The sequence below is a fragment of the Rutilus rutilus genome (assembly GCF_951802725.1).
Source record: "Rutilus rutilus genome assembly, chromosome: 22".
NCBI classification, from domain to species: domain Eukaryota; kingdom Metazoa; phylum Chordata; class Actinopteri; order Cypriniformes; family Leuciscidae; genus Rutilus; species Rutilus rutilus.
In genome coordinates, this window is record NC_140227.1 from 31,972,684 (window position 1) to 31,999,587 (window position 26,904).

Here is a 26,904-nt window from a genome sequence, read left to right on the forward strand (position 1 = left end):
GCCTGGTTTTCCTCAACATAGTATTGAAGATCTGTGTTTTCTGTATTGTTAGTTTCGTGTGTGTGTGTGTGTGTGTGTGTGTGTGTGTGTGTGTCTGACCTCTCTGTGTTCCCGAACGGAAGTCATTTAGGGAAATCGCTCCTTGTGGATGTTTTTCCAGTCCATTTAAAAACTTCTGAATTTGTTTAGCATTATTTGATGAGGTAATCGCCTGCAGAACACAAACACACACACACACACACACACACACACGCATATCTCACTTCACACAGGAACTGGCATTAATATTCTGTTATTTTTACATGGATGTTTCGTCAGACTGAGATTCTATTAGTGGAGTTTAAACTGTTAAAAGTGTTTTAATGGGTGAATTTACAACATATAGTTTGTGAGTGTGTGAGTGTGTGTGAGAGAGTGTGTGTGAGTGAGTGAGTGAGTGTGTTTGAGAGTGTATGTTTGTGAGAGTGTATATGTGTGTGTGTGGGAGTGAGTGAGTGAGTGAGTGAGTGTGTGTGTGTGCGTGTAGATGTGGAGAGAGAGCATGTGTGCGTGTACATGTGTGAGAGAGTGTGTGTGTGTGTGTGTGTGTGTGTGTGTAAACATGAACCAACATATTCCACCAATGCAAAACATAAACTTTTTTATCAAATGTTTTGTGTGTCTTACTCCACAGTAAATGACACTTGCATTGATATTGTGTTATCTTTTTTAAAGAGCACAAATACTTTTAGGGGCCATGTGTGTGTATATATAGTATATGCAATTCATATAGAAGTTAGTGTACAGAAGATAACATAATACTGAAAAATACAGTAGTAAATAACTACAAAATCACATATTTAAATAAGAGCATTATAAAGTCTTCACACTCTGGAGATCAAAGGGACATGCATGTCACTGGGCCACACCCCCTTTGACCAGCCCTCCCTGCTGATTGGCAGTCATGACATGACCACGCCCCCGTATCCAGCCCTCTCTCCTGATTGGCTGGCATGTCAGCAATATAAACCCCACATAATGGGGCCACAGACACTCGCCGTGATCTGAACACAGGAGACAGACGTTTCTTCAGGAGCTGATGATCCAGTAAGTGTTCATGACTCTCATCTGGAGGAAAAACCCAGCGGGATCGAGATGATCCGAGTTGTGCTGGTTCTGCTGGTTCTGCTGGGGCTCGTGGAGGGCAGGAGGGCCCGGGGCCAGCGGACACACACACAGGAGAGTTTCCCTCTGGATTTCACAGCTGTGGAGGGAAACATGGACAGTTTCATGACTCAGGTGAAGAGCTTGGCTCAATCCCTGTATCCCTGCTCGACTCAGAGCCTGGACCCGGAGATGAAGCTTCGGTTCCTGAGGAACGCTTCGGTCTCCTGTAACGACGGCTCACCTGCGGGGTGAGTGACGGCTTCTTCTCATCCGTGTGTGTGTGTGTAAACGTGTGGCGTAGTGGTGAAACTCCTGCTGACTGAAGGGTTGCAGGTTCAAACCTCAGGGATTGATTCTCTGTCCATCACTGATGTGTTCTTAACACACACACTGAATCTCAGATCAATGCAGAAGATCCGAATGTGATTAATGACTCTAAGATATCAGCTCTATCTACATATTTGCGTTTGTATGTATATACATATACATATACATATACATACATACATACATACATACATACAGTCAAACCAAAAATAATCCAGACACCAGATATAATTTTTGCTATTTTTTTACTAGTGTGTGCAGGACACTACTGATTTATGTTAGTAAGGATAGCAAAATAAAGTAAACTGTGACATATTATACCCAATATTCTTCATACAGAGACTACCAGTGACATTTGGGACTAAAAATGATTCATAACTTTGAGCTGATCATGTTTAGCTTCAGTGTGTTTTCTTTAATTGCTAATGCTCTTTTTACACACAGACTGAACACAATGAAGCATTGCTTGGTGATTGGTTGAGCTAAACTGGTATTATCTAATTGTGTAGTTCAATTTAACAGCTGACAGATATTCAACATAATTCATGTGTGAGACAGTCTAACAGAAGGACGGACAAAACCAGTCAAATATCAACTGAGTTCGTCATATTTACCATTTACCAAAATTACCATTTTCTAAACTATAGCGAATAAACTGTGATAATGTGAGATTGAAATGTTGAAGGAGTCTGAATACATTTTGTTTTGACTGTATGTGTATATCTCGGATAATTAGAGTGAGATATTAATTCCTCACATTCCCAGACAGCAGAGAAGATCCGGGGATAATCGATGCGGTTCGGTTAGTCTTGGAATCTTCGGGGCGGTTTGAGTAAAATAAGCGAACAACTGAGTGTGTGTGTGTGTGTGTGTGTGTGTGTCGCGCGCACGCTCATTGTCCTCGCGCACGCGCCGCAGGTGAGAAGAGGGACTTAACGCGCACGTGGTTCTGCGTCGCTAAACCATAAAAACTTCTATATGAACATTTATAAAATAAAAATAAAAACTTCTTTAAGTTTCTTTAATTTAATCCATAAATTCTATCTTAAAAAACCCATCTTACCATGCCTTTTCAAATCTACCTGTGTTAATCAGTTGCTTTACATTGTCTGCCTAAAATGCATTTTAAAGGCTCCTGATGTAGTTTTGTGTCTCCTGCAACAGGTTCACATGCATTGAAAGTCAAAAACATTTAAATGTTCTCATAACAAACACTGCACATCAGCTCTTTTCTCACAGCGTCTAAAACGGTTTGATAAAGGATTCTGTCTCTCTAACCCCGCCTCTCTGAGAGCTGCTCTGCTCTGATTGGTCAGACGGCCCAATCTAGAGTGTTTGAGGGCGGGGCAAAGTAGATGTTGTTCACGGACAGCCAATGACAGCCCATAGGCTGGCATTATGCAAATGTGTTACATTGTTCAAGTGAGACTGGAATTACTGAAGACTCGTTTCAGAATCGCTTCTTTTGGGAGGCAATAAAATTTGTGGGTAAATAATCTGATCAAACACTCATCTAATGTCTCATGAGCTTACAGATATGAATCATATTTATGTCTTTTTATGATTCAGTTACTACATAAAGGAGTCCAAAGGCAGCAGGAGATGGCTGATGTTCCTGGAGGGTGAGTGAATCCGTCCAGTTCTGAGCGTGTGTGTGTGTGTGTGTGTGTGTGTGTGTGAGTGCGTGTGCGTGTGTGTGTTATGTAACAGTGTTTGTGTTGTTCAGGTGGATGGTACTGCTTCAGCAAACACACCTGTGACAGCAGATACGAGAACATGAGGCGACTCATGAGCTCCAGCAAATGGCCTTCCACCAGGACAGGTTAGTCACGCCCACCTGACCTCTCAACCTGACCTCTGACCTCTCGACCTGACCTCTCAACCTGACCTTTGTCCTTTCACCTCTCAACCTGACCTCTGACCTCTCGACCTGACCTCTCAACCTGACCTTTGTCCTCTGACCTCTCTACCTGACCTCTCACCTTTCAACCTGATCTCTGACCTATCAACCTGACCTCTGTCCTCTCACCTCTGAACTTGACCTCTGACCTCTCACCTTTCAACCTGATCTCTGACCTATCAACCTGACCTCTGTCCTCTCACCTCTGAACTTGACCTCTGACCTCTCACCTTTCAACCTGATCTCTGACCTATCAACCTGACCTCTGTCCTCTCACCTCTGAACTTGACCTCTGACCTCTCACCTCTCAAACTGACCTCTGATCTCTCAACCTGACCTCTCAGCCTGACCTCTGACCTCTCAACTTGACCTCTCACCTTTCAACCTGTTCTTTGACCTATCAACATGACCTCTGTCCTCTCAACCTGACCTCTCTACCTGACCTCTCACCTTTCAACCTGACCTATCAACCTGACCTCTGACCTATCAACCTGACCTCTCACCTCTGAACCTGACCCCTGACCTCTGAAACTGGCTCGGTGATGAGTTTACCGCACACTCACAGCAGGGCTCTATGATTTCAGTGATAAGTGTCATAAAATATCCAGTCATAAAAATGAAGTTTAGTGTATAATGTCATGGAGTAGTTTAAATTGTTACAGTTTTATGAATTAATTTGATTGTTTTTATTTAAATGTAATTAAAAATGAGAACAGAAAATACAGGATTTTGGGAAAATAAAACCCTAAAAAGTTAGTTTTTAACCTTAATCTTTTATAAAATGTTGTTAAATTAAATATGTTTTTGATAGCACATTTAATTTAACCATTAAAACAAAATCCAGAAAAATTACAATCCAGAAACAGAAAAAAAAAAAAAAGAAAAAAAAAATTAAATATAAAGAATTAAATTAAATCATAGAAACAAATCATAGGGCCGCCAATAAACCACCTAGCAACACCCTAGCAACGCTCACAGTTTCCTGACAACAGAGAGGCGTGGCAAAAAAACAACATATTCTGTGTCTCGAGACAATTAAAGCTGAGAAGTGTGTGTGTGTGTGTGTGTGTGTTTCAGGAACAGGGATTCTGTCTCCTCAGCCGGAGGAAAACCCACACTGGTGGAACGCAAACAGAGTGTAAGAAGATTAAAGCCTTAAACAGAGATAATAATGTTTTCTAACTCATAAACTGATTTAGCATTTTCATTTTTTTGTAATGTAGGATAAGTCAGATTTTAATTCATTGTGAGGGCAACACACACACACACACACACACTCTCTCTCTCTCTCACACACTCACACACACACACACACTCTCTCTCTCTCTCTCTCCCTCACACTCCCTCTCTCTCACACACACACACACACACACACACTCTCTCTCACACTCACAAATTCTCTCTCTCACACACAATCAGATAATCAGAGTGATAAGTGTGTGTGTGTGTCTGCAGGTTTGTGCCGTACTGCTCTAGTGACGTGTGGAGCGGATCATCAGCAAAGACAGACCAGAGTAAAATACACAAACATGTGTGAGTGTGTTTGAGTGTGTGAGTGTGTGTGAGAATAACGCACTGTGTCTGTCTGTATTCAGATGATTACGCGTTCATGGGTTCTCAGATCATTCAGGAGGTCATAAAGGATCTTGTGTCTAAAGGACTGGACAGCGCTAAAGTCCTGCTACTGGCCGGGAGCAGGTGAGGGACTTCACACACACACAAGTACTACTCACACACACGTTGGTGACATCACTAACCCTAAAATTTACATAAACCCCGCCCCCGGAACACGATTTATAGATTATCAAGACAGAATATGCTAATCAATGATTAGAATATCGTTAACTCCACGTCAGCTGCATAAATTTATACATAAACAAAAAAGTTTTTGAAATTTTCAGGACACAAGCTGTTGTAGCTCCGCCCCCCGTGCTGAGAGCAGCAGCTCATTTGCATTTAAAGGGACAGACACAAAAACGGTGCATTTTTTTTATCCATCATAAAGTGCATCTGTCCATCATAAAAGTGCATCTGTCCATCATAAAAGTGCATCTGTCCATCATAAAGTGCATCTGTCCATCATAAAGTGCATCTGTCCATCATAAAGTGCTCCTCAGGCTCTGCGGGGGTTAATAAAGGTCTTCTGAAGTGAAGCCATGAGTTTGTGTAAGAAAAATATCCATATTTAAAACTTTATGGACTGAAATAACGAGCTTCATGCAGACGGCCGTGTCATCTCCACATGATGGGTTGAGAGTGAGTAAATCATGGCTAATCTTCATGTTTGTGTGAGCTATCCCTGTAACAGTGCAGTATACCAGCGTTAGTCTGTCTCTAATCCTCTGCTCGCCCGACAGCGCCGGCGGGACCGGTGTCCTCCTGAACGTGGACCGCGTGTCGGAGCTGCTGGCGGGTCTGGGTCACGGGGCGGTCCAGGTCCGCGGGCTGGTGGACTCCGGCTGGTTCCTGGATAATCAACAGTACCGGGACAGCGACTGCATCGACAGCATGAGCTGTGCCCCGACCGAAGCCATCCGGAGAGGAGTCCGGTGAGGGACACACACCACAGATTATCACACTCAACCATCATTATCATTTTAATCTCATAATTACAATTTATGTCATCATTTTATATCCTGAGTTAGTATGTCATACTTTCTAATGAATCATTTCTACTTTTTAAGTCTCATAATAATGATTTAGCATGTTATAATTATGACTTAGTATGTCATAATGCTGATCAATTATGTCAATTATGATCTAAATTTTTCAAAATTTCAATTGCAAATTTATCTCTTATTTTTGACTTTTTATGTCATAATTGACTTTTTAGTCTCATGATTTACTGTTATAATTATGACTGTCATCATTTTAACTTTTTACGTCAATTATGTAAATTGACTGTCCTAATTTATATATTTTTAATCTCATAATTATGATTTAGTGTATCATCATTTTAACTTTTTATGTCAGTTATGACTATCTCATAATTTTGACTTTTTGTCAACTTTTAATGCCAATTATGAAAATTAATCTCATAATTATGACAGTATGTCATAACTGAATTAAGTCATGATTTTGACTTTTTATATCATAATTATTACTTAGAATGTTATAATTATGATTTGACATACTTATGACTTTGTCATAGTTGACTTGTTGGTGTCAATTTAATCTTTTTATCATAATTAGTATGTCATAATTATGACAATATGGTTATTTAGATTTTTGTCATAATTTCATTAATCTCTTAGTATGTCATGATGTTTTTGTTCTGATGTGTCAGAAACGGGCTCCTGTGGTTGTTGTGTGACGTGTGTGTGTGTGTGTGTGTGTGTGTGTGTGTGTGCAGGCTCTGGCACAGTGTGGTCCCGGATCTCTGCAGTCGAGCGCATCACGGCGAGGACTGGAACTGCTTCTTCGGCTACAAGGTTCATCCAACACTGAAGAGTACGTGAGTCCACACTGCCCTCTAGTGCCTGAAACACACACACACACACCAGTGCAAAACCAGTGCTGTGTTTCAACATGCAAATGAGCCATCATCTAATTAAATATGCACTTATTTACATACATTTCCAGCACAGAAATCTGAACATTGGATAAAGCCAGTTTCCAAATTCTTGATTTTCTCGCCATATTACAGGTTTTTATTGAGGGGATTTTGGATTTCTCTTTATATCACTATATAATTCAGAAAATACTGTCAACAAACAGAACAAAAATTAATTTTCACCTTGTGCTTGTAAAATGTCCTATAAATCAGGTGAATAATATATGATCAAACCTCCAGAATATATTATAAAACTGTAAAGTTAGGTGTGTGTGAAGAGATTTCCGGCTTTAAGGACACAGAGAGATCAGAGCGGGGCGAGAGACACAGACACACAGTGAGAGAGAGATCAGAGCGATAGAATACACACTTCTGGATGTTTCTCTCAGTCTGAATGACATCATGAAACACCGAACAGCCCAGCATCTCTAGATGACCAGTGATGACCAGTGATGACCAGTGATGACCAGTGATGACCAGTGATGACCAGTAATGACCAGTGATGACCAGTGATGACCAGTGATGACCAGTGATGACCAGTGATGACCAGTGATGACCAGTGATGACCAGTAATGACCAGTGATGAAAACACTATGGTGTTGTTTTTGGCTATTTAAATAAAGCTGAAATAAAATATAAATATTAGATGAAAAATTGACATTATAAATACTATAATCAAAATGTAATAATGTAATAATAAAAATAAAATAATTCAAAATATCAATTAGTAAATGACTTAAAAATAGGCTGTTCCTATTTATAATTTTTTTATAGGATGTTTATATCTCGCAATTCTGACTTTATAACACACAACTGGGAGATAAAAAGTTGCAATTATCTTTTAAAATGTTTAATTCTGTGGTGGAAACAAGCCTCTAACATGATGACACCACATGACAACTAACTGAAATAAAATGAGTCCTAGTAAAATTATTAAACTGAAATAAAAATGAATAAAAGCTATATAGAAATGTTTAAAAATAAAATAAACAGCTGACAAAAGCATGTAACAAACTGACAAAAACTTAAGCTAAAATTACTATGAAAACTAAAAATATACAAACTGCTTGAACTCTCACTGTGTCTGTGTCTCTCGCCCTGCTCTCTCTCTCTCTCTCTCTCTCTCTCTCTCTCTCTCTCACTGTGTCTGTCTCTCGCCCTGCTCTCTCTCTCTCTCTCACTGTGTGTCTGTCTCTCGCCCTGCTCTCTCTCTCTCTCTCTCTCACTGTGTGTCTGTCTCTCGCCCTGCTCTCTCTCTCTCTCTCTCTCTCTCTCTCTCTCTCTCTCACTGTGTGTCTGTCTCTCGCCCTGCTCTCTCTCTCTCTCACTGTGTGTCTGTCTCTCGCCCTGCTCTCTCTCTCACTGTGTGTCTGTGTCTCTTGCCCCGCTCTCTCTCTCACTGTGTGTCTGTGTCTCTCGCCCTTCTCTCTCTCTCACTGTGTGTCTGTCTCTCGCCCTGCTCTCTCTCTCACTGTGTGTCTGTGTCTCTCGCCCTTCTCTCTCTCTCACTGTGTGTCTGTCTCTCGCCCTGCTCTCTCTCTCACTGTGTGTCTGTGTCTCTCGCCCCGCTCTCTCTCTCACTGTGTGTCTGTGTCTCTCGCCCTTCTCTCTCTCTCACTGTGTGTCTGTCTCTCGCCCTGCTCTCTCTCTCACTGTGTGTCTGTGTCTCTCGCCCCGCTCTCTCTCTCACTGTGTGTCTGTGTCTCTCGCCCCGCTCTCTCTCAGGCCCGGTGTTTGTGGTCCAGTGGCTGTTCGATGAAGCTCAGCTGATGGTTGATAACGTTCATCTGACGGGTCAGCCGGTCCAGGAGAACCAGTGGCGATACATCCAGAACCTGGGCAGCGAACTCAGAAACACACTCAAAAACCTCCCGTAAGGGTTCATTAATGTATTAACTAACATGAACTAACCATGAGCAATACATTTGTCACTGTATTTATTAATCTTTGTTAATGTTAGTTAATAATAATCCAGCTGTACATTGTGTGTTCATGTTAGTTCACAGCGCATTAACTAATGTTAACTAATACAACCTTTGATTTTAATAACGTATTAGTAAATGTTGAAATTAATACTAAGTTCATGTTAACTAATGGACCTTATTGTAAAGTGTTAGCGTTTCTCCTGTGTTTGTCCGTGTCACGCTGCTCTCTGATTGGCTCTTGACTGTTTGATTGACAGGGCCCTGTTTGCTCCAGCCTGTTTGTCCCATGAGATCATCACCAGGAAGTGAGTAACTATGCAGATCATAATGAACAATCATCATACGCTAAACCTTTACAGTAAGGTTCATTAGTTAACATGAACTAAGAATGAACAATACCTCTACAGCATTTATTAATCTAAGTTAATATTCATTTCAACATTTACTAATACGTTATTAAAATCAAAGGTTGTATTTGTTAACATTAGTTACTGCACTGAACTAACATGAACAAACGATGAACAGCTGGATTATTATGAACTAACATTAATACTGTAACAAATGTTTAGTTCATGTTAGTTAATACAGCAAACTAATGTCAACTAATGAACCTTATTATAAAGTTATTTCCACACTGCATGATGCACATCATCTCTCGTGTCTTCAGTTACTGGATGGACATCCATGTGAAAGGTACTTCGCTTCCCCGAGCGCTTCAGTGCTGGGACCGCAGCCTCCGTAACCACGGCAACGGGAGCATCACTCAGGCTCCGCCCAGGGGTTGTCCCGTGCACTTGATTGACAGCTGTCCGTGGCCCCACTGCAACCCCTCGTGTCCCAGGGTCCGAGAGCACCTGACGGGGCAGGAGATGAGCGTGGTCCAGTTCCTCACACACCTGGGCTTCGACGTGCAGCGCATGGCTCACCAGCAGGGCATGGAGCCCGACACACTCCTGGGCATGCTCAGTAACGGCACCTGACTCGCGGACCGGCCAATCCGAGAGCCTCGGAACATTTGAGGACGGGTCCGGCCCTGTCTGAGTCCCTTGTGTCATGTAATGGTGTTTGTGATCAGTTAGCGTGTGCTTTACTATAGACTGAAAGATAAGCAGTGGCAGAAATGAAGTTCTCCACTAAGAGGAGATGTTTGCCCCTGAAACTGATTTCTTGGGGCATTTTGACCTTTATAAAGGCAGCTTTTCTAACCTGTTAAATGTAAGGGGACGCATACAACGTACATTTATGGATACTGAAATATTGGGGAAAATTTAATTATACTTTAAATATGAAACTGAAACCACCTGTAGGTTTCTTAATCAGTGAGTCATTGATTCATTCAAAGCGGCTGATTCATTTGAAGCGGCTGATTCATTCACTCAACTGATTCATTCACTCAGCTGATTCATTCGAAGCGGCTGATTCATTCACTCAACTGATTAATTCACTCAGCTGATTCATTTGAAGCGGCTGATTCATTCACTCAACTGATTCATTCGAAGCGGCTGATTCATTCACTCAACTGATTAATTCACTCATCTGATTCATTTGAAGCGGCTGATTCATTCACTCAACTGATTCATTCACTCGGCTGATTCATTCACTCAACTGATTCATTCGAAGCGGCTGATTCATTCTCAACTTATTCATTCACTCAGCTGATTCATTCAAAGCGGCTGATTCATTCACTCAACTGATTCATTCACTCGGCTGATTCATTCACTCGGCTGATTCATTCACTCAACTGATTCATTCGCTCAACTGATTCATTCACTCGGCTGATTCATTCACTCAGCTGATTCATTCACTCGGCTGATTCATTCACTCGGCTGATTCATTCGCTCAACTGATTCATTCACTCGGCTGATTCATTCACTCGGCTGATTCATTCGCTCAACTGATTCATTCACTCGGCTGATTCATTCGCTCAACTGATTCATTCACTCGGCTGATTCATTCGCTCAACTGATTCATTCGAAGTGGCTGATTCATTCGCTCAACTGATTCATTCGAAGTGGCTGATTCATTCGGGAACAAACCAAGTAACTTTCTTTATGAACGAGTCATTGAATCACTGACTCAACCGATTCAATGAAAACTGCAGGATGATTCAGGAACAGCCTATTTTTAGGTCATTTATTAATTATATACCTTTGGATAAAGTATGAAATAGTAACAATCTTAAAAAGAGGACAAATGAGTGTAGATGCAGTGATGGTGTTTCATATGAAGCCTTTTTCCACCACATAAAAAAATAATAAAAACATGCTTTGGTAAATCATAGTTATGACATACTGATAATTATGAGACAAAAGTCAAACAAAATTATGGCATACTAAATCAAAATTATGACGTTGAGATTTTGACATATTACGTCTTAATCATCATAAAAAAAACAAAAAAAAAAACATCTTTTCTCAGATTTATGATTTACCAGAGCATGATTTTTTTCTTATGCGGTGTAAATGAGCTTCAGTAATTTCTAAATGATGATGAGCTGTGATCCTGAACTGCAGAATCTGAAGGCTGTGTTCGGGACGGTGTGTGTGTGTGTGTGTGTGTGTGATAGAACCATAATCTCCAGAATCAGCCGATGAACTCTTCCTCAGAGGAGGATGATGATGATGATGATGAACGCTCAGAGTCTATCACTTCAGTTCTTCTTTAACAACTTCACAAACGAAAACTGGAAATCTGGATACCAAAATCAGCAGAGACAGATGGACACACACACACACACACACACACACACACACACACACACACGTTTCATATGAACATCTACACCTCTATAAACTAAAGCTGACTGCATGTATTTATTATCCAGAGAATCTCACTAAACCTGTCAAGAACATGTGCTTCAAATGTCAACAAAAAGAAACTAATTGTTGTGCAAAAAACATCACAATAATAATAATAAAACATAATGGTAAGCTTTTAAGTATAAATACAATATTACTTATATTTTTCTCTTTTGATTTGGGGTGAAATATGTTCTTGACGTGTTTCCTGACCTTCACCCTTTATATTGTGATTTGTAGAATATGTTCAAACAGAAGACAAACTTAAGCTGCATTGTTATTTATTTTATGTAAAACATATTTATGAGTGATTCTGAAAAAAGTATTTTGTGTTAAGTGTACATACCTGTTGAATGTTGCCGTTTCATTTGCATGATTTCATAAAAAATATTAAGAGTTATTATTGTGGCCAAAATGTTTTGTTAATATCTACTTATAGTTATTTATATTAGATGTAGATTGATATCTATATATAAGAGAAATATTAATATACATACACACACACATATATAAATACACACACACACACACACATATATATATATATATATAAATAAATATACATACATAAATAAATAAATATACATACATTATTTATATATATACACACACACACACACACACACATAAAAATGTACTAGTTGTTTCAGACTTGCATAACAGAATCAAAACAATTAAGAAAGCAAAGTTTAATAATAATAAAAAATGTTTATTTAAAACTTGTTTCACTAATATCACAGTACATAAAACGTGAGGTCCAGTTTCCGAGAGCGGCAGGGAAGAGGAACAGGGAAAATCTGTTGAATATTTCCATGTTTCACAGTAAAAAGTGTCTCGATACTAAAGCCGGCAAGAAACACCATCACCATATAAAGGGTCGTTCACAGATTCACTAGAAACCAGCAAACCCAGCAGTGTGAGAGCTCTGACCATCAGCTTTACTGGCGTCTGATCTTCATCCTCATCTTCATCACGGCGTGTGTGAGAGACGAGCGTTCAGTCTTCATCAAGAGTGTCAGGAGTAACTGGAGTCCTGAAAGCACACACACACACACACACACACACACACACACCAGCTCTGAAACACTCATGAACAACACGAGAGCGAACACTGACGTCTAGCAGGGAATCACACACAGTCCTTCCACTCGCTGTCATCACATTATAGACCAATCAGCTTCTACATATTCTGTTTTTAGCTTCAGTTTGTCACATGCTTTAGTCATTCTGAATATTTTTTTTTACAGGTTTAATGTATTTCAGTTTTAGTTATTATTTGCAGCTGGTTGGTTATAATCTTGCTTGTTTGCTTACATTTAATTACATTTTTATTGCAACATTCCATGATGCTTTTAAAATATTCATTATGTATTAACTTTTTTTATGTATTCAATGATAAATCCCTCCATACTTTAGAAGACACTATTTTCCTTTTTTATTTTTTACTTTAAATATTTATATTTTTTTATATTTATTTTACTTATATATATATATATATATACATAAAAAAATATATGTATATATCGTATTTTTATTATTCATTATTCATTATTATTTATATATTTAGCAGATGCTAAACGAAAAAAAAAAAAACTTATTTCAGTTTGTAATGTTTAGTTTTACGATTTTCATCTTATTCCTTTTATCATCATTTTATATTTGTTAAATACCCCCATATTTTAGAAGACACTATTTTTGTTTTTTTATTTTACAATTTTTTATTTTATACATAGTTTTAAATATATTTTTAACTTTTCTATCTATCTATCTATCTATCTATCTATCTATCTATACATCTATATCTATATATATATAAATAATTTTATTTTTATTATTATTATTATTATTTATATATTTATACATTTATGCATTTAGCAGATGCTTTTGTCCAAACTACATACAAAATAAAACAAAAGCAGAAACAAACATTTAAAAAAAAAAGAAGCTAACTTATTTCAGTTTGTCATGTCTAGTTTACGATTTTCATCTATCATCATTTTATTTTATTTCATCTTTATTTCTTAAAAAAAAAATTGTTAGTAATATTTTTAGTTTTGGTGAAGGATAATAAACCGGGCAGATTCATCACACAGTATTTAGCACTGAATCACTTTCACTTTAACCAAGGATTCATTTCAGCACATGATTCTGACTCGAACCATTTCAGTGATTCAGTGATTCAGTACCTCGCTGGCTCCTCGTACGCCGCGTGGTGAGACGACACGCTTACGCTCATGGATGTCCTGCAGTCGCGTGATCAGAAACTTCTTATCTCCGCCTTCCTGAATAAACAGGAACAGGAAGTGATGTAATGCTATGCCGCTGCATGCAGATGATTCAATCGTTACATAATCATTTGATTCTTTTGTCTCACATTCTCAATCTGTTCCTGAAGGAGTTCGATGATCTTCCGCTGACCGTCGACCACCTGACTGTGGAAGTAAATCACTATCCTACACAAACACACAAAACAATGGAGATCACCAGAGATCACTTTAAAGGGCTGGTTGATTATGAATTGACTTTTCTATCTTTAGTTAGTGTGTAATGTTCCTGTTTGAGCATAAACAACATCTGCAAAGTTACAACTCAAAGTTCAAAGCAAAGGGAGAGATTTTCTTTTACAGAAATCACTGTAACGGACTACAAATGAAATCCAAATTTTATATAAGCTGTGACCTAGTTAATCTGGTTCATTTCTTAAATTTTTTTGGCTAGCAGAAGTTCTGAAATGACCGGTAACTTAAAGGGGTCATCGGATGCCCATTTTCCACAAGTTGGTATGATTCTTTAAGGTCTTCATGTAAAGTTTGTAACATACTTTTGTTAAAAATTCCTCAATAGTTGTATAAAACAACACCCTTTTACTTCCTCAAGAACAGCTCTGTTCACAGCGTTTCAGTGCATGTCTCTTTAAATGATAATGAGGTGCATGTCTCTTTAAATGATAACGAGGTGCATGTCTCTTTAAATAATAATGAGGTGCGTATCTCTTTAAATGATAATGAGGTGCGTGTCTCTTTAAATGATAATGAGGTGAGTGTCTCTTTAAATAATAATGAGGTGCGTGTCTCTTTAAATGATAATGAGGTGCGTGTCTCTTTAAATGATAACGAGGTGCGTGTCTCTTTAAATGATAACGAGGTGCGTGTCTCTTTAAATAATAATGAGGTGCGTGTCTCTTTAAATAATAATGAGGTGTGTGTCTCTTTAAATAATAATGAGGTGCATGTCTCTTTAAATAATAATGAGCAACTGCACAAGACACATAAAGTGATGGGCGGACAGTATTCAAATGGCTGAGGGCGGGAATATGCTAATACGGGACAGTCGCAGTCGTGGGCGGAGCATGAGCATTATGACATCATATTGCTCAGAAAATCCAAACGGCTTGATTTATTGAGCGTGTTTAGACTTTTTGAGGATTAAAAAAAAGGAGTGAATGGATTTTCTTCACTATATGGTGGTTGTGTCCTCATACTGCAACATTTTGTCCGGTGAGTGAAAAAGTTGATTTGAAACGCAGACTCACAGGAAGATGGCGGCGCACAGGAACAGGAAGAGTGGGTTTTCCACCAGGTACGCGTGAGCCGAGGCCAGCCAGGACAGATTGGGATTGTCCGCCGCCAGCTTCTGGACCCACAGCTTCCCGGCCTGGAACATGGTCTTCAGACCCCGAAACGGGCCGCACTCGGCCGACGGCTTCATCCTGGGACAGAAGCAGCGTGTGTGAATACAGCACTATAGTTCTGGACGTACAACTCCATTCATTTTAGTGCTGGACAGTATGAGCAAAAGTCCATATGTCTTTTTCATTTATACAGAGCTTTTAACAATATAGATTGTCACACACACACACACTCTCACACACACACACTCTTCTACCATGATGAATCACCATGCAAATGAGTTTCATCACTTTTCCAGACGCCCCCATGAGAAGCAGTACAGCGATGGTGAACACACTCACGTCCACAGTGTAGGTCTCACACACTCACACACACACTTACGTCCACATGGTGTAGGTCACACACACGGAGGCGCCCAGGAACGACGGGAAGCACAGGAGTGTGATGAAGATGGTGGTCATCTGAGAGGCTCGCCACGGCTTCCCCGACGCCTGACAGTTCATCATCAGACTGACCTGCGACACACACACACCACAATCACAGACGAGTCCGAATCATTCTCGTGAATCAGTTTGCAGATTATTCATATAAACCATTCCAGTGAATCGGTTCGCAAATGAGTCATCCTATTCATTCTAGAGAATCGGTTCGCAGATTATTCATCCAAATCATTCTAGTGAATCAGTTCGCAAATGATTCATCCGATTCATTCTAGTGAATCGGTTCGCAGATTATTCATATAAACCATTCTAGTGAATCGATTAGCAAATGATTCTTCCAAATCATTCTAGTGAATCGGTTCGCAAATGAGTCATCCTATTCATTCTAGTGAATCGGCTGGCAAATTATTCATCAGAATCATTCTAGTGAATCGGTTCGCAGATTATTCATCCAAATCATTCTAGTGAATCAGTTCGCAAATGATTCATCCGATTCATTCTAGTGAATCGGTTCAAAAATGATTCCTCAGAATCATTCTTGAGAATCGATTAGAAAATGATTCCTCCAAATCATTCTAGTGAATCGGTTCGCAAATGAGTCATCCTATTCACAATAGTGAATCATTGTTAAAAAAATTTTCCTGCAGGTTATTTGTCTAAACAAACACAATAAATGATGTCGATGATTGTGAGCAGACAAACAAACCTTCTTCATGTAGAAGAGAAACAGCAGTTTAATAATCTGAACCACAGGCAGGAGAGGAGAGAACAACACGCCCAACCTACACACACACACACACACACACACACACACACACACACAGGTGCTGTTATATCACATCACCGACCAACAATCACGTCACAGTCAGGTAATGATGGATGTTTACCAGGCCAGAGTTTGTCCATAGATGAGCTCTAGAACGTTCCTGGCGATATCAAACACGGGTTTCCTCTTCCTCTTCAGAGCTTTCTGAGAAAACAACCTGACGGAGAGAAACACACAACAGAAATGATTTCAGTCCAAGTACATTTTTTAATTATTAGCAACAACAATCCTGAGCTCATACTGTACATCATCAGCTGCTCACCTCCACAGAAACTCTCCAAAGAAAGTGTCCAGCAACATGAAGATGAAGTCCATCAGGAGGAACCGGTACAGTTCCTGACCGACGAAACTCTCCCAGCACTGCAACAGCAAAACCACCATCAAAACCACCATCAAAACCATCATCAAAACCATCATCAAAACCACATCTGAGCATCACCAGTGAACAGTGAAATTACCCTCTCACACAGTGTCGCATTCCCATCGTTGTTAAAGCGACATACACTGGTAAATAAAATAATTCATATTATAACAAAAATAAACTCCCGTATTCGGTATGAACCAGTGTACCGCCCAGCACTCAGGGTGCGTTTACACGGCAACAATACGCTTAAATCAGAGAAGTTTTTCCTTTGAGTTTTCCGCGTACTGACGACATCACTGTCAAAACGATCCCCATTCACACGGATCCGCGAAAACGACTAAAAACGCTGTATTCTGCTGCCAGGCCAGTAGATGGCGATGAAACACTATAGACTGAACACGTAATACGCATGTGCATGACATCATCGTCTTCAGAGATTCACGTTTTTGTTGTTTACACGGAGACCGTTCTCAAAAACATGCACTTTGAAACCCGTTTTCAAAACTTCAGGCACCAAAAACACCATTGTCGTGTAAATGAACGGTCAAAACACATAAAAAGTTTTACGTTTTTAGTTGAAACCTCACCTGTAAGCCCAGCCTTTCGGGGTCTGATGCCACGCGACCCAGCCAATGATGGCACAGCACTCCCAACACACTCACTTTCAACAACAGGTTCCTGCGACACACACCACACATGAGGAAATATAAGAAAAGCATTTAACAACACATGAAGTGAATCAGTGCAACAGAAGCTTCCTGGTGAATCCCTTTCAAATCTCCATGTAGAAACAGTTTTATATGATAACATGTAACAGACACACAGTAAGATCTGAGATTGTTAGTTTCCCTTTTTATAGAGTCTAAAGCTTTTACGTCATCGCACTGCAGAAACTTACTTGACTCCTCAATGCAAGTATTTTGAATACATCATTTCAAAATTAATACAGGAGAGGGAGGAAAGAGGAAAGCAGAAGGAAGGGAGAAAGAAAGAAAGAAAGAAAGAAAGAAAGAAAGAAATTAAGAAAGAAAGAAAGAAAGAAAGAAAGAAAGAAAGAAAGAAAGAAAGAAAGAAAGAAAGAAAGAAAGAAAGAAAGAAAGAAAGCTACTTCTAGGGGTGGGCGGTACACCGGTGTCATAGTCATCACCGGTGTGACATTGCGCCACGACATGGATTTTCTAATACCGTCAATACCGTAATAAATCAATTATGTTCCTTGAACGGCTGCATTTACATTAGGGCTGTAGTCAACCAAAGAAATGCTTAGTCGACCAAAGTCCTGTCCTGCACAATGATTAGTCGACTAAAAAAAATAAAAAAATAAAAATAAAATAAAAAAAAGACGCGATGTTTTGCATTTTGATTGAGCATTTATTAAACAATTGTCAGAGCATTTATAAAACAACAACAAAAAAAACGTTTTTGTTTTTGTTTTATTGACACCTGGGATCCCCCGCGAAACGGTTCTCATTCGCGCTTGAATAAGGCCGGCGACACACTGCTGGCTGCTGGCGTGAGAGTCTCAGCTGCGTTGGGTGTCTGTTTTTATTTCGGCTCCCATGTTAATAGGTTGGAGTTTGCACACTGCCTGCGTGAGACACGCGTCTCAGGCGCGGCTCGAGCCACGCGGAAAACGCGTGCATGCTAGAAATAGAACCGACGCCTGAGTGTTCCTGCAACGGTGGTGTTCTCTGGCTAGAGCGCAGAACAGCGGAATTTGTATGAACCGAAGTGCATGCCTGAGCTTGTATTGCTGCTGTTGCTTTGACATTGTGGCAAATAGAATAAACAAAATGTATTAGACTTTTTACCCGTTATTATCAATCTAAATTAATCTCGTTTTTAATTTAGGTAAACTTAATTTCGTTTTTCTTTATTTAAATTCCGTTTTTTCTTTATTTAAATTTCGTTTTTCTTTATTTAAATTTTGTTTTTTCTTTATTTAAATTTCGTTTTTCTTTATTTAAATTCCGTTTTTCTTTATTTAAATTTCATTTTTTCTGTATTTAAATTTCGTTTTTTTCTTTATTTAAATTTCGTTTTTCTTTATTTAAATTTCGTTTTTTCTTTATTTAAATTTCGTTTTTCTTTAGGCCTATTTAAATTTCGTTTTTCTTTATTTAAATTTCGTTTTTCTTTATTTAAATTTAGTTTTTTCTTTATTTAAATTTAGTTTTTCTTTAGGCCTATTTAAATTTCGTTTTTCTTTATTTAAATTTCGTTTTTCTTTATTTAAATTTCATTTTTTCTGTATTTAAATTTCGTTTTTTTCTTTATTTAAATTTCGTTTTTCTTTATTTAAATTTCGTTTTTTCTTTATTTAAATTTAGTTTTTCTTTAGGCCTATTTAAATTTCGTTTTTCTTTATTTAAATTTCGTTTTTCTTTATTTAAATTTCATTTTTTCTGTATTTAAATTTCGTTTTTTTCTTTATTTAAATTTCGTTTTTCTTTATTTAAATTTCGTTTTTTCTTTATTTAAATTTAGTTTTTCTTTAGGCCTATTTAAATTTCGTTTTTCTTTATTTAAATTTCGTTTTTCTTTATTTAAATTTCATTTTTTCTGTATTTAAATTTCGTTTTTTTTCTTTATTTAAATTTCGTTTTTCTTTATTTAAATTTCGTTTTTCTTTATTTAAATCTACCCTTTACTGTGTCAGTAATTTGTTAGTCAGAAAAATATTAGACTACCTTAAAAGTATTGCTTAATTAACAGACTGTGTGCGTTTTATATCACTAGTGCAGTGTCCGTTCTCGGAGAATATAGCCGCCCTGCTCGCGTGAGGTGCGCCGCTTGCCGCTCGCGCTGTTCTGTAGTTTACTATTAATTCTGAACGTGTCGCGTCTCGCGTGTCTGTCTATATTGCACCAAATGCGACACTGCACTCCCTTGTAAAGTCGATTGGATGAACGGTTCTCGAAATAATCAAAATGCAAACGGACAGACAGACACATAGAGATTACTACCTATATTCCTTACTGAGCACGAAGCAGCGGTGCAGCCAGCCACAGGTGCGGTTCCCGAGTGTTCTACGTGGTGCGCTAAACTGTGGCGCTGTTACAAAATAGCCTAAATTAAAGCATTTAAAGTTGTGGATAAAACATAGGCTAATTATATTTAGAATACAGTAATATATAACTGCTTATAAAGGAATAAATATCAAGGAGTAAATCAATGAAAATTTCTTTATTGGTGAAAAAAAAAAAAATAATTATGCGACTGGTCGACCAATGAGAATGTCAGTCGACCAAGACGGCATCGACCGATTAGTCGACTAAACGACTTAAGTTGACAGCCCTACAGGACAGGCTACTCCTCCCAAAATGTACCAAAAAAAGTTATACCGTGATATTATACCGTCACCGTTCAAAAGATGAAAAATACCGTGATATTAATTTTAGGTCATATCGCCCACCCCTAGCTACTTCCTTCATGACCATATGTTGTTTGGGAAAACAATTTAATTTAATTTAATTTAAAATGTAAACGCACAGAAAACGCTCAGAAAACGCACAGAAAACGCACTGAAAACGCTCAGAAAAACACACAGAAAACGCAAAGGGAACACTCAGAAAACGCTCAGAAAAACGCACAGGAGACGCTCAGAAAACACACTAAAAACGCTCAGAAAACGCATTAAAAACGCTCAGAAAAACGCACAGGAGACGCTCAGAAAACACACTAAAAACGCTCAGAAAACGCATTAAAAACGCTCAGAAAACGCACTGAAAACGCATTAAAAACGCTCAGAAAACGCACTGAAAACGCTCAGAAAACGCACTGAAAATGCTCAGAAAACGCACTAAAAATGCTCAGAAAACGCACTGAAAACGCATTAAAAATGCTCAGAAAAAGCTCAGAAAACGCACTAAAAATGCTCAGAAAACGCACTGAAAATGCTCAGAAAACGCATTAAAAACGCTCAGAAAACGCACTGAAAACGCATTAAAACGCTCAGAAAAAGCTCAGAAAACGCACTAAAAATGCTCAGAAAACGCACTGAAAATGCTCAGAAAACGCATTAAAAACGCTCAGAAAACGCACTGAAAACGCATTAAAAACGCTCAGAAAAAGCTCAGAAAACGCACTAAAAATGCTCAGAAAACGCACTGAAAACGCTCAGACAACGCTCAGACAACGCTCAGACAACGCTCAGACAACGCACGGAAAACGCACGGAAAACGCTCAGGAAAACCGCACGGAAAACGCACAGTAAAAGCTCGGAAAAACGCACCAAAATCGCACAGAAGACGCTCAGAAAACACTGAGAAAACGCTCAGAAAACACACAGAAAACACTCGCTCCCCTCTCCGTCTGAGTCGTGAGTGTGGGACTAGAAGGAGGTTATGGTCACTTGATCTTAAGCTTCTGGCAGGCATGAAAATAGGTCAGGGGTAAAAAAGGTGAGAAGGATGCGGGCATGCGGCATATATACCCCCCACCCCCCAAAAATGTAATGAGTGAGTAACGTGTAAGAGTTAACTCGAACAGATGAAATTCTGACTTATTAATAAAATTGAATTATATTCCATAGTGATAAATGCCCCCCAAAAACCTGTAAGCTGCATTGGCATAGTATTACCAGTGTTTGTCACAGGACTTTTGGATCACTATGATGAGTGGACCTCTGGCACTCTAGGGGGGTTCGGGGACATGCTCCCCCGTAAGAAAATTTTGTGCTTTTTAATGTTAAATTCATCAATCTGGTGCAAATTAAACAAAGAAATTTTCAAAACTCTTTTAGTTACAGTGTCTGTACTGCTACAATAATAGTTATAATATTAATCCCATGATAGTAATAGCCATATATTGTAAAACAAATGCATTAAAAAATAGAGGAAACTTTCATAATTAGTTTTGTACTAATTTCTATACTGGAAAGAGTATATTTCTATACTTCACATTAAAGATGTGATTGGGCTAGCCCAGTGTAAATCAATAAAAGAACCAATGGGCCGCTGATCTACGTGTTTCATCGGGTGTCAGAGAAAAAAAAAAACGATTTACTACTATTTATCACTTATTAAAAATGCCCCAAACCAGTCGTCTGTATGATAATCTGAAACAAGGACTGGTGAGCCGTTGTCCTGCCTCACTTCACAGATGCTGAGTGAAAGGAGAATTATAGAATGAAAGGATACTCATTTATATGACACTTTATTCATCAGGAGAACAGCTCGTTCCGCGCGTCATACGTCGTCCTTTCAGTTTCGGTTTTCAATCGATCAAGTTTTTTCACGTTCTCTCTGTAAACCACCCCTTTCAATCCGATCGAAATTATTTGTAATAGAGCTGACACTTTAAGTTTTTAACGGGTTATGTACTTGTTATTAATGTTTTTATGAAATATCTCTAGTGAATGCATTATCATATCACCGTATTATTTACCGCCATGCGAGCCACAAATTAAAGCTTGGCGAGCCACATGAGGCTCGCGAGCCGCGCAATGAATAACACTGCTCACTGTTACTTGTTCCTGCTCGCTCAGCGATCACGGCGCCCGCGCCCGCTCGCGATATCATCTCGCCCACTATGTCAAAATGTAAAAATAATGCCATTGGCAACATTGCTGTCTGTATCTGACAGGACAGTTAACATTGTAAACTAACTTACCTCAGGCTTGCTTTCCGACGTGCGGTTCTTTGATCGGCAGTTGTCAGACTTTGAAAACATTTCTGCCCTAACGTTACTCTGACTCATATTGGCTGTCATGTTTCGGCATTAGGAATGATGATTGTTTTTTAAAGCTGCGAAGTTTATGGTAACTTTATAGGGGATAAATGCTGGCCTCGGCCTCGGCCTCGACCACGACCCCCCCCCCCACCCCCAATAAATATTTTCTCATCGGATCTGCACAAATCACGTAGGTGACCCTTTTAGGTTTTAAAACGGCGATTTTCGCCGAAAGGTGAGGAGTTTTCATGCCTGTTCTGGAAGGGGTTTAGGAATGCTTTGGGAAGGTCCGAGTGAAAGTGTGTGTTGAAGTGTGTGTTGAGTTCTGCGGGAACTCTACCTGCTGATGGAGACGTAGTTGAGCACGCTGGGAGAATCGTACTCCTCCATCCAGGCCACGGCGTTGAAGAATCCCGGCAGGATCAGATTAATGCAGGACACGAGAACGGGAACGGCCAGCAGACTCGCCTCCTTCAGCATCACACCGTCAGACGAGCTCGTTCGAGTGTGAGATTCAACGTGTCTCTGCAATTACAGACATCTCAGCTTGAGCTGGTGTTTCCGCTCGAGCACATGCATGCAGATGTGCATTATTTTAGTAATCGAGTATTCCACCGATTAATCGAGTAATCGGATAAAAATTTGTGGTAATAAAAATAGATCCAAGTGAACAACAGCCTTTAAAATGACTTAAAACACAACATATATAATAACAAGCAATAAAAATTACGTTACGTTTTATTGAACAACACTGTTAAAATACACCATGTAAAATAAATGATATAAACTAATATAAACATAACTTATGTAGATTATGTATTATAACAAAAGCCTGCAGAGGGCGCCAACGGCCTGGTGTTAGTTGTTGTTGTTGCATGATCAAATCCTCGATTTATATTGGCCAAACAACATTTAATTCAAATGTCCACTTAATCTTTAATATTTGGTCACTTCTGTACGATAGAAATGCAACAGCCGCTGTCATTTCTTGAAAAAGAAACATGAAAAACTTTTATTTTGAAATCGTGATGAACAACAATTCGCATTTTTAGAAACATATTTATGTATTCTTGTGTGTTGGCGTAGAGTTACGGTACAAATCGTGTGATGAATCATACATGATAACAGTGCTATGGCAAGCCGTTTTAGCTTAAATTGTACCCAGCGTTACTCGTCGTAATTGCATTTTTACTAGTAAGAATTAAATTTGAGAGCTCTACAATTGAATTTTTACTAGTAAAAAACTAATTAAAGATATGTATAATTGCAGAGCTTGTTACTAGTCATATGTCTCCATTGACTTTCATTCATTTTTAATTACAGAGCTCTACAATTGAATTGTTACTAGTAAGAATTGAGTAAGAGCTCTCTAATTGTAATTGTTACTAGTAAGAATGCAATTACGACGAGTAACGCTGGGTACAATTTAAGCTAAAACGGCTTGCCATACAGTGCAACTATGAAACCTAAACACACACACACACACACACACACACACACACACACACAGCGCGTGCAGAGACTGAGTTTGACGTAATTTGCACGCATGTAAATAATTAAAGCGTAATTGTGCTTCGTAATTGTGCTTCCGCCACTTCCGGTGTTTCGTCCGTTACTCGACACGGGTAAACTGCAATCGAGGATATTTTAAAATCGAGTACTGGACTTTAATCGAGGAATCGTTGAATGAAAAGTGCATGTGTGTGTTTATCCTGTACCTTGTGCATGTGTGTGTGTTTATCCTGTACCTTGTGCATGTGTGTGTGTGTGTTTATCCTGTACCTTGTGCATGTGTGTTTATCCTGTACCTTGTGCATGTGCATGTGTGTGTTTATCCTGTACCTTGTGCATGAGTGTGTGTTTATCTGGTACCTTGTGCATGTGTGTGTGTTTATCTGGTACCTTGTGCATGTGTGTGTGTTTATCTGGTACCTTGTGCATGTGTGTGTGTTTATCCTGTACCTTGTGCATGTGTGTGTGTTTATCTGGTACCTTGTGCATGTGTGTGTGTTTATCCTGTACCTTGTGCATGTGCGTGTGCGTGTGTTTATCTGGTACCTTGTGCATGTGTGTGTGTTTATCCTGTACCTTGTGCATGTGTGTGTGTGTTTATCTGGTACCTTGTGCATGTGTGTGTGTTTATCCTGTACCTTGTGCATGTGTGTGTGTTTATCCTGTACCTTGTGCATGTGTGTGTGTTTATCTGGTACCTTGTGCATGTGTGTGTGTTTATCCTGTACCTTGTGCATGTGTGTGTGTTTATCCTGTACCTTGTGCATGTGTGTGTGTGTTTATCTGGTACCTTGTGCATGTGTGTGTGTTTATCCTGTACCTTGTGCATGTGTGTGTGTGTTTATCTGGTACCTTGTGCATGTGTGTGTGTTTATCCTGTACCTTGTGCATGTGTGTGTGTTTATCCTGTACCTTGTGCATGTGTGTGTGTTTATCCTGTACCTTGTGCATGTGTGTGTGTGTTTATCTGGTACCTTGTGCATGTGTGTGTGTTTATCCTGTACCTTGTGCATGTGTGTGTGTGTTTATCTGGTACCTTGTGCATGTGTGTGTGTTTATCCTGTACCTTGTGCATGTGTGTGTGTTTATCCTGTACCTTGTGCATGTGTGTGTGTTTATCTGGTACCTTGTGCATGTGTGTGTGTTTATCCTGTACCTTGTGCATGTGTGTGTGTTTATCCTGTACCTTGTGCATGTGCGTGTGTTTATCCTGTACCTTGTGCATGTGCGTGTGTTTATCCTGTACCTTGTGCATGTGTGTGTGTTTATCCTGTACCTTGTGCATGTGTTCAGAGAAGTAGAAGACGGCCAGAACACACGCTAGCGTACTTCCCAAACACATGAGCCACGCCAGCATGTGGATGAAGACCCGGAACACACGCTGGAGAGCGGAGAACTTCATCTCCTCACGGTTGACTTCTGCCACCAGCTCCTACACACAGATAAGTCAAGTCAAGTCACCTTCATCTATACAGCGCTTTTAACAATATAGTTACAGCAGCTCTAGAATAAAGTTATTGTCCAGATAAAGTTAGTTTTGATCGATTCACTTCCGTTGCAGAGATCATTAGTTATTTAACTTTTTTTATATCTCTGCACAAGCTTTAAAACGCAAACCTGTGTAAACGCTGACGGCGTGCACATCCGTATCACGTGTTTAGTCTATAGACATGAGTGTTTGAATATATATGTGCACAGGCGTGTCTTTCTTTACAAATTTACCTCATCAAAGTACTCGTCTGGGCTTAAAAATGTATAATACAGAATTATTAATCGCTTAATAATAAATTGCTAGATAACAGAGCTGTAGTGTGCCGTGTGTGTGTGTGTGTAGGTGTGTGTGGGTGTGTGTGTGTGTGAGTGTGTGGGTGTGTGTGTGTATGTATGTGTGTAGGTGTGTGTGTATATATGTGTGTGTGTGTGTGTGTGTGTGTTTTCTGACCTTGAGCTGTGTGCCAATGTTCGCTCGCTGGAGTCTGACGGAGCTTTTCTTGCTGACTTTAAAGTCCCACGAGCTGAACACCTTTATGGCCAACAGGCCTTTAGATTTATCGATGCGAAAACTCTGACCGAAGGACTTGGACATGCTGGAACACAGACGCACGGAGAATCAGTGTGGGCGAACTCAGAGACGATCACTGTATCACTGTAAACACTATATTACTGTAAACACTGTATCACTGTAAACACTGTATTACTGTAAACACTATTACTGTAAACACTGTATCACTGTAAACACTGTATCACTGTAAACACTGTATTACTGTAAACACTGTATTACTGTAAACACTGTATTACTGTAAACACTGTATTACTGTAAACACTGTATCACTGTAAACACTATTACTGTAAACACTGTATTACTGTAAACACTATTACTGTAAACACTGTATTACTGTAAACACTGTATCACTGTAAACACTATTACTGTAAACACTATTACTCACTGTATTACTGTATTACTGTAAACACTGTAAACACTATATTACTGTAAACACTGTAAACACTATATTACTGTAAACACTGTATTACTGTAAACACTGTATCACTGTAAACACTGTATCACTGTAAACACTATTACTGTAAACACTGTATCACTGTAAAAACTATTACTGTAAACACTATTACTGTAAACACTGTATTACTGTAAACACTGTATCACTGTAAATACTGTATCACTGTAAATACTGTATCACTGTAAACACTATTACTGTAAACACTGTATTACTGTAAACACTGTATCACTGTAAACACTATTACTGTAAACGCTGTATTACTGTAAACACTGTATTACTGTAAACACTATTACTG

At 39.1% G+C, this 26,904-nt stretch overlaps 2 protein-coding genes across 4 annotated transcripts in view; one reads left to right on the plus strand and one right to left on the minus strand.

Moving 5' to 3' along the window:
- The first annotated feature begins 1,028 nt into the window (after positions 1-1,028).
- notum1b (notum, palmitoleoyl-protein carboxylesterase b) lies at positions 1,029-11,370 on the plus strand. The gene is made up of 11 exons (XM_084395101.1): positions 1,029-1,394; positions 3,043-3,095; positions 3,200-3,295; positions 4,451-4,511; positions 4,829-4,887; positions 4,969-5,071; positions 5,731-5,922; positions 6,726-6,823; positions 8,652-8,799; positions 9,109-9,156; positions 9,519-11,370. Exons 1-11 carry the CDS (start codon positions 1,135-1,137, stop codon positions 9,829-9,831), a joined length of 1,431 nt encoding a protein of 476 aa, XP_084251227.1. The 5' UTR covers positions 1,029-1,134; the 3' UTR covers positions 9,832-11,370.
- A 967-nt stretch (positions 11,371-12,337) lies between these two features.
- Positions 12,338-26,904, minus strand: part of tmc6b (transmembrane channel-like 6b) — a 36,887-nt gene continuing 22,320 nt past the window's right edge. For all 3 annotated transcript variants that reach the window (XM_084395113.1, XM_084395111.1, XM_084395112.1), the window contains exons 10-21: positions 26,036-26,180; positions 25,370-25,525; positions 22,922-23,106; positions 17,496-17,586; positions 16,807-16,904; positions 16,606-16,701; positions 16,425-16,500; positions 15,660-15,793; positions 15,182-15,358; positions 14,024-14,102; positions 13,836-13,931; positions 12,338-12,682 (exon numbers count right to left, since the gene is read on the minus strand). In XM_084395113.1, the coding sequence (XP_084251239.1) occupies positions 12,665-12,682; positions 13,836-13,931; positions 14,024-14,102; positions 15,182-15,358; positions 15,660-15,793; positions 16,425-16,500; positions 16,606-16,701; positions 16,807-16,904; positions 17,496-17,586; positions 22,922-23,106; positions 25,370-25,525; positions 26,036-26,180 (1,351 nt within the window). In that variant the 3' untranslated portion in view covers positions 12,338-12,664. The remainder of the gene's footprint in view (positions 12,683-13,835; positions 13,932-14,023; positions 14,103-15,181; positions 15,359-15,659; positions 15,794-16,424; positions 16,501-16,605; positions 16,702-16,806; positions 16,905-17,495; positions 17,587-22,921; positions 23,107-25,369; positions 25,526-26,035; positions 26,181-26,904) is intronic.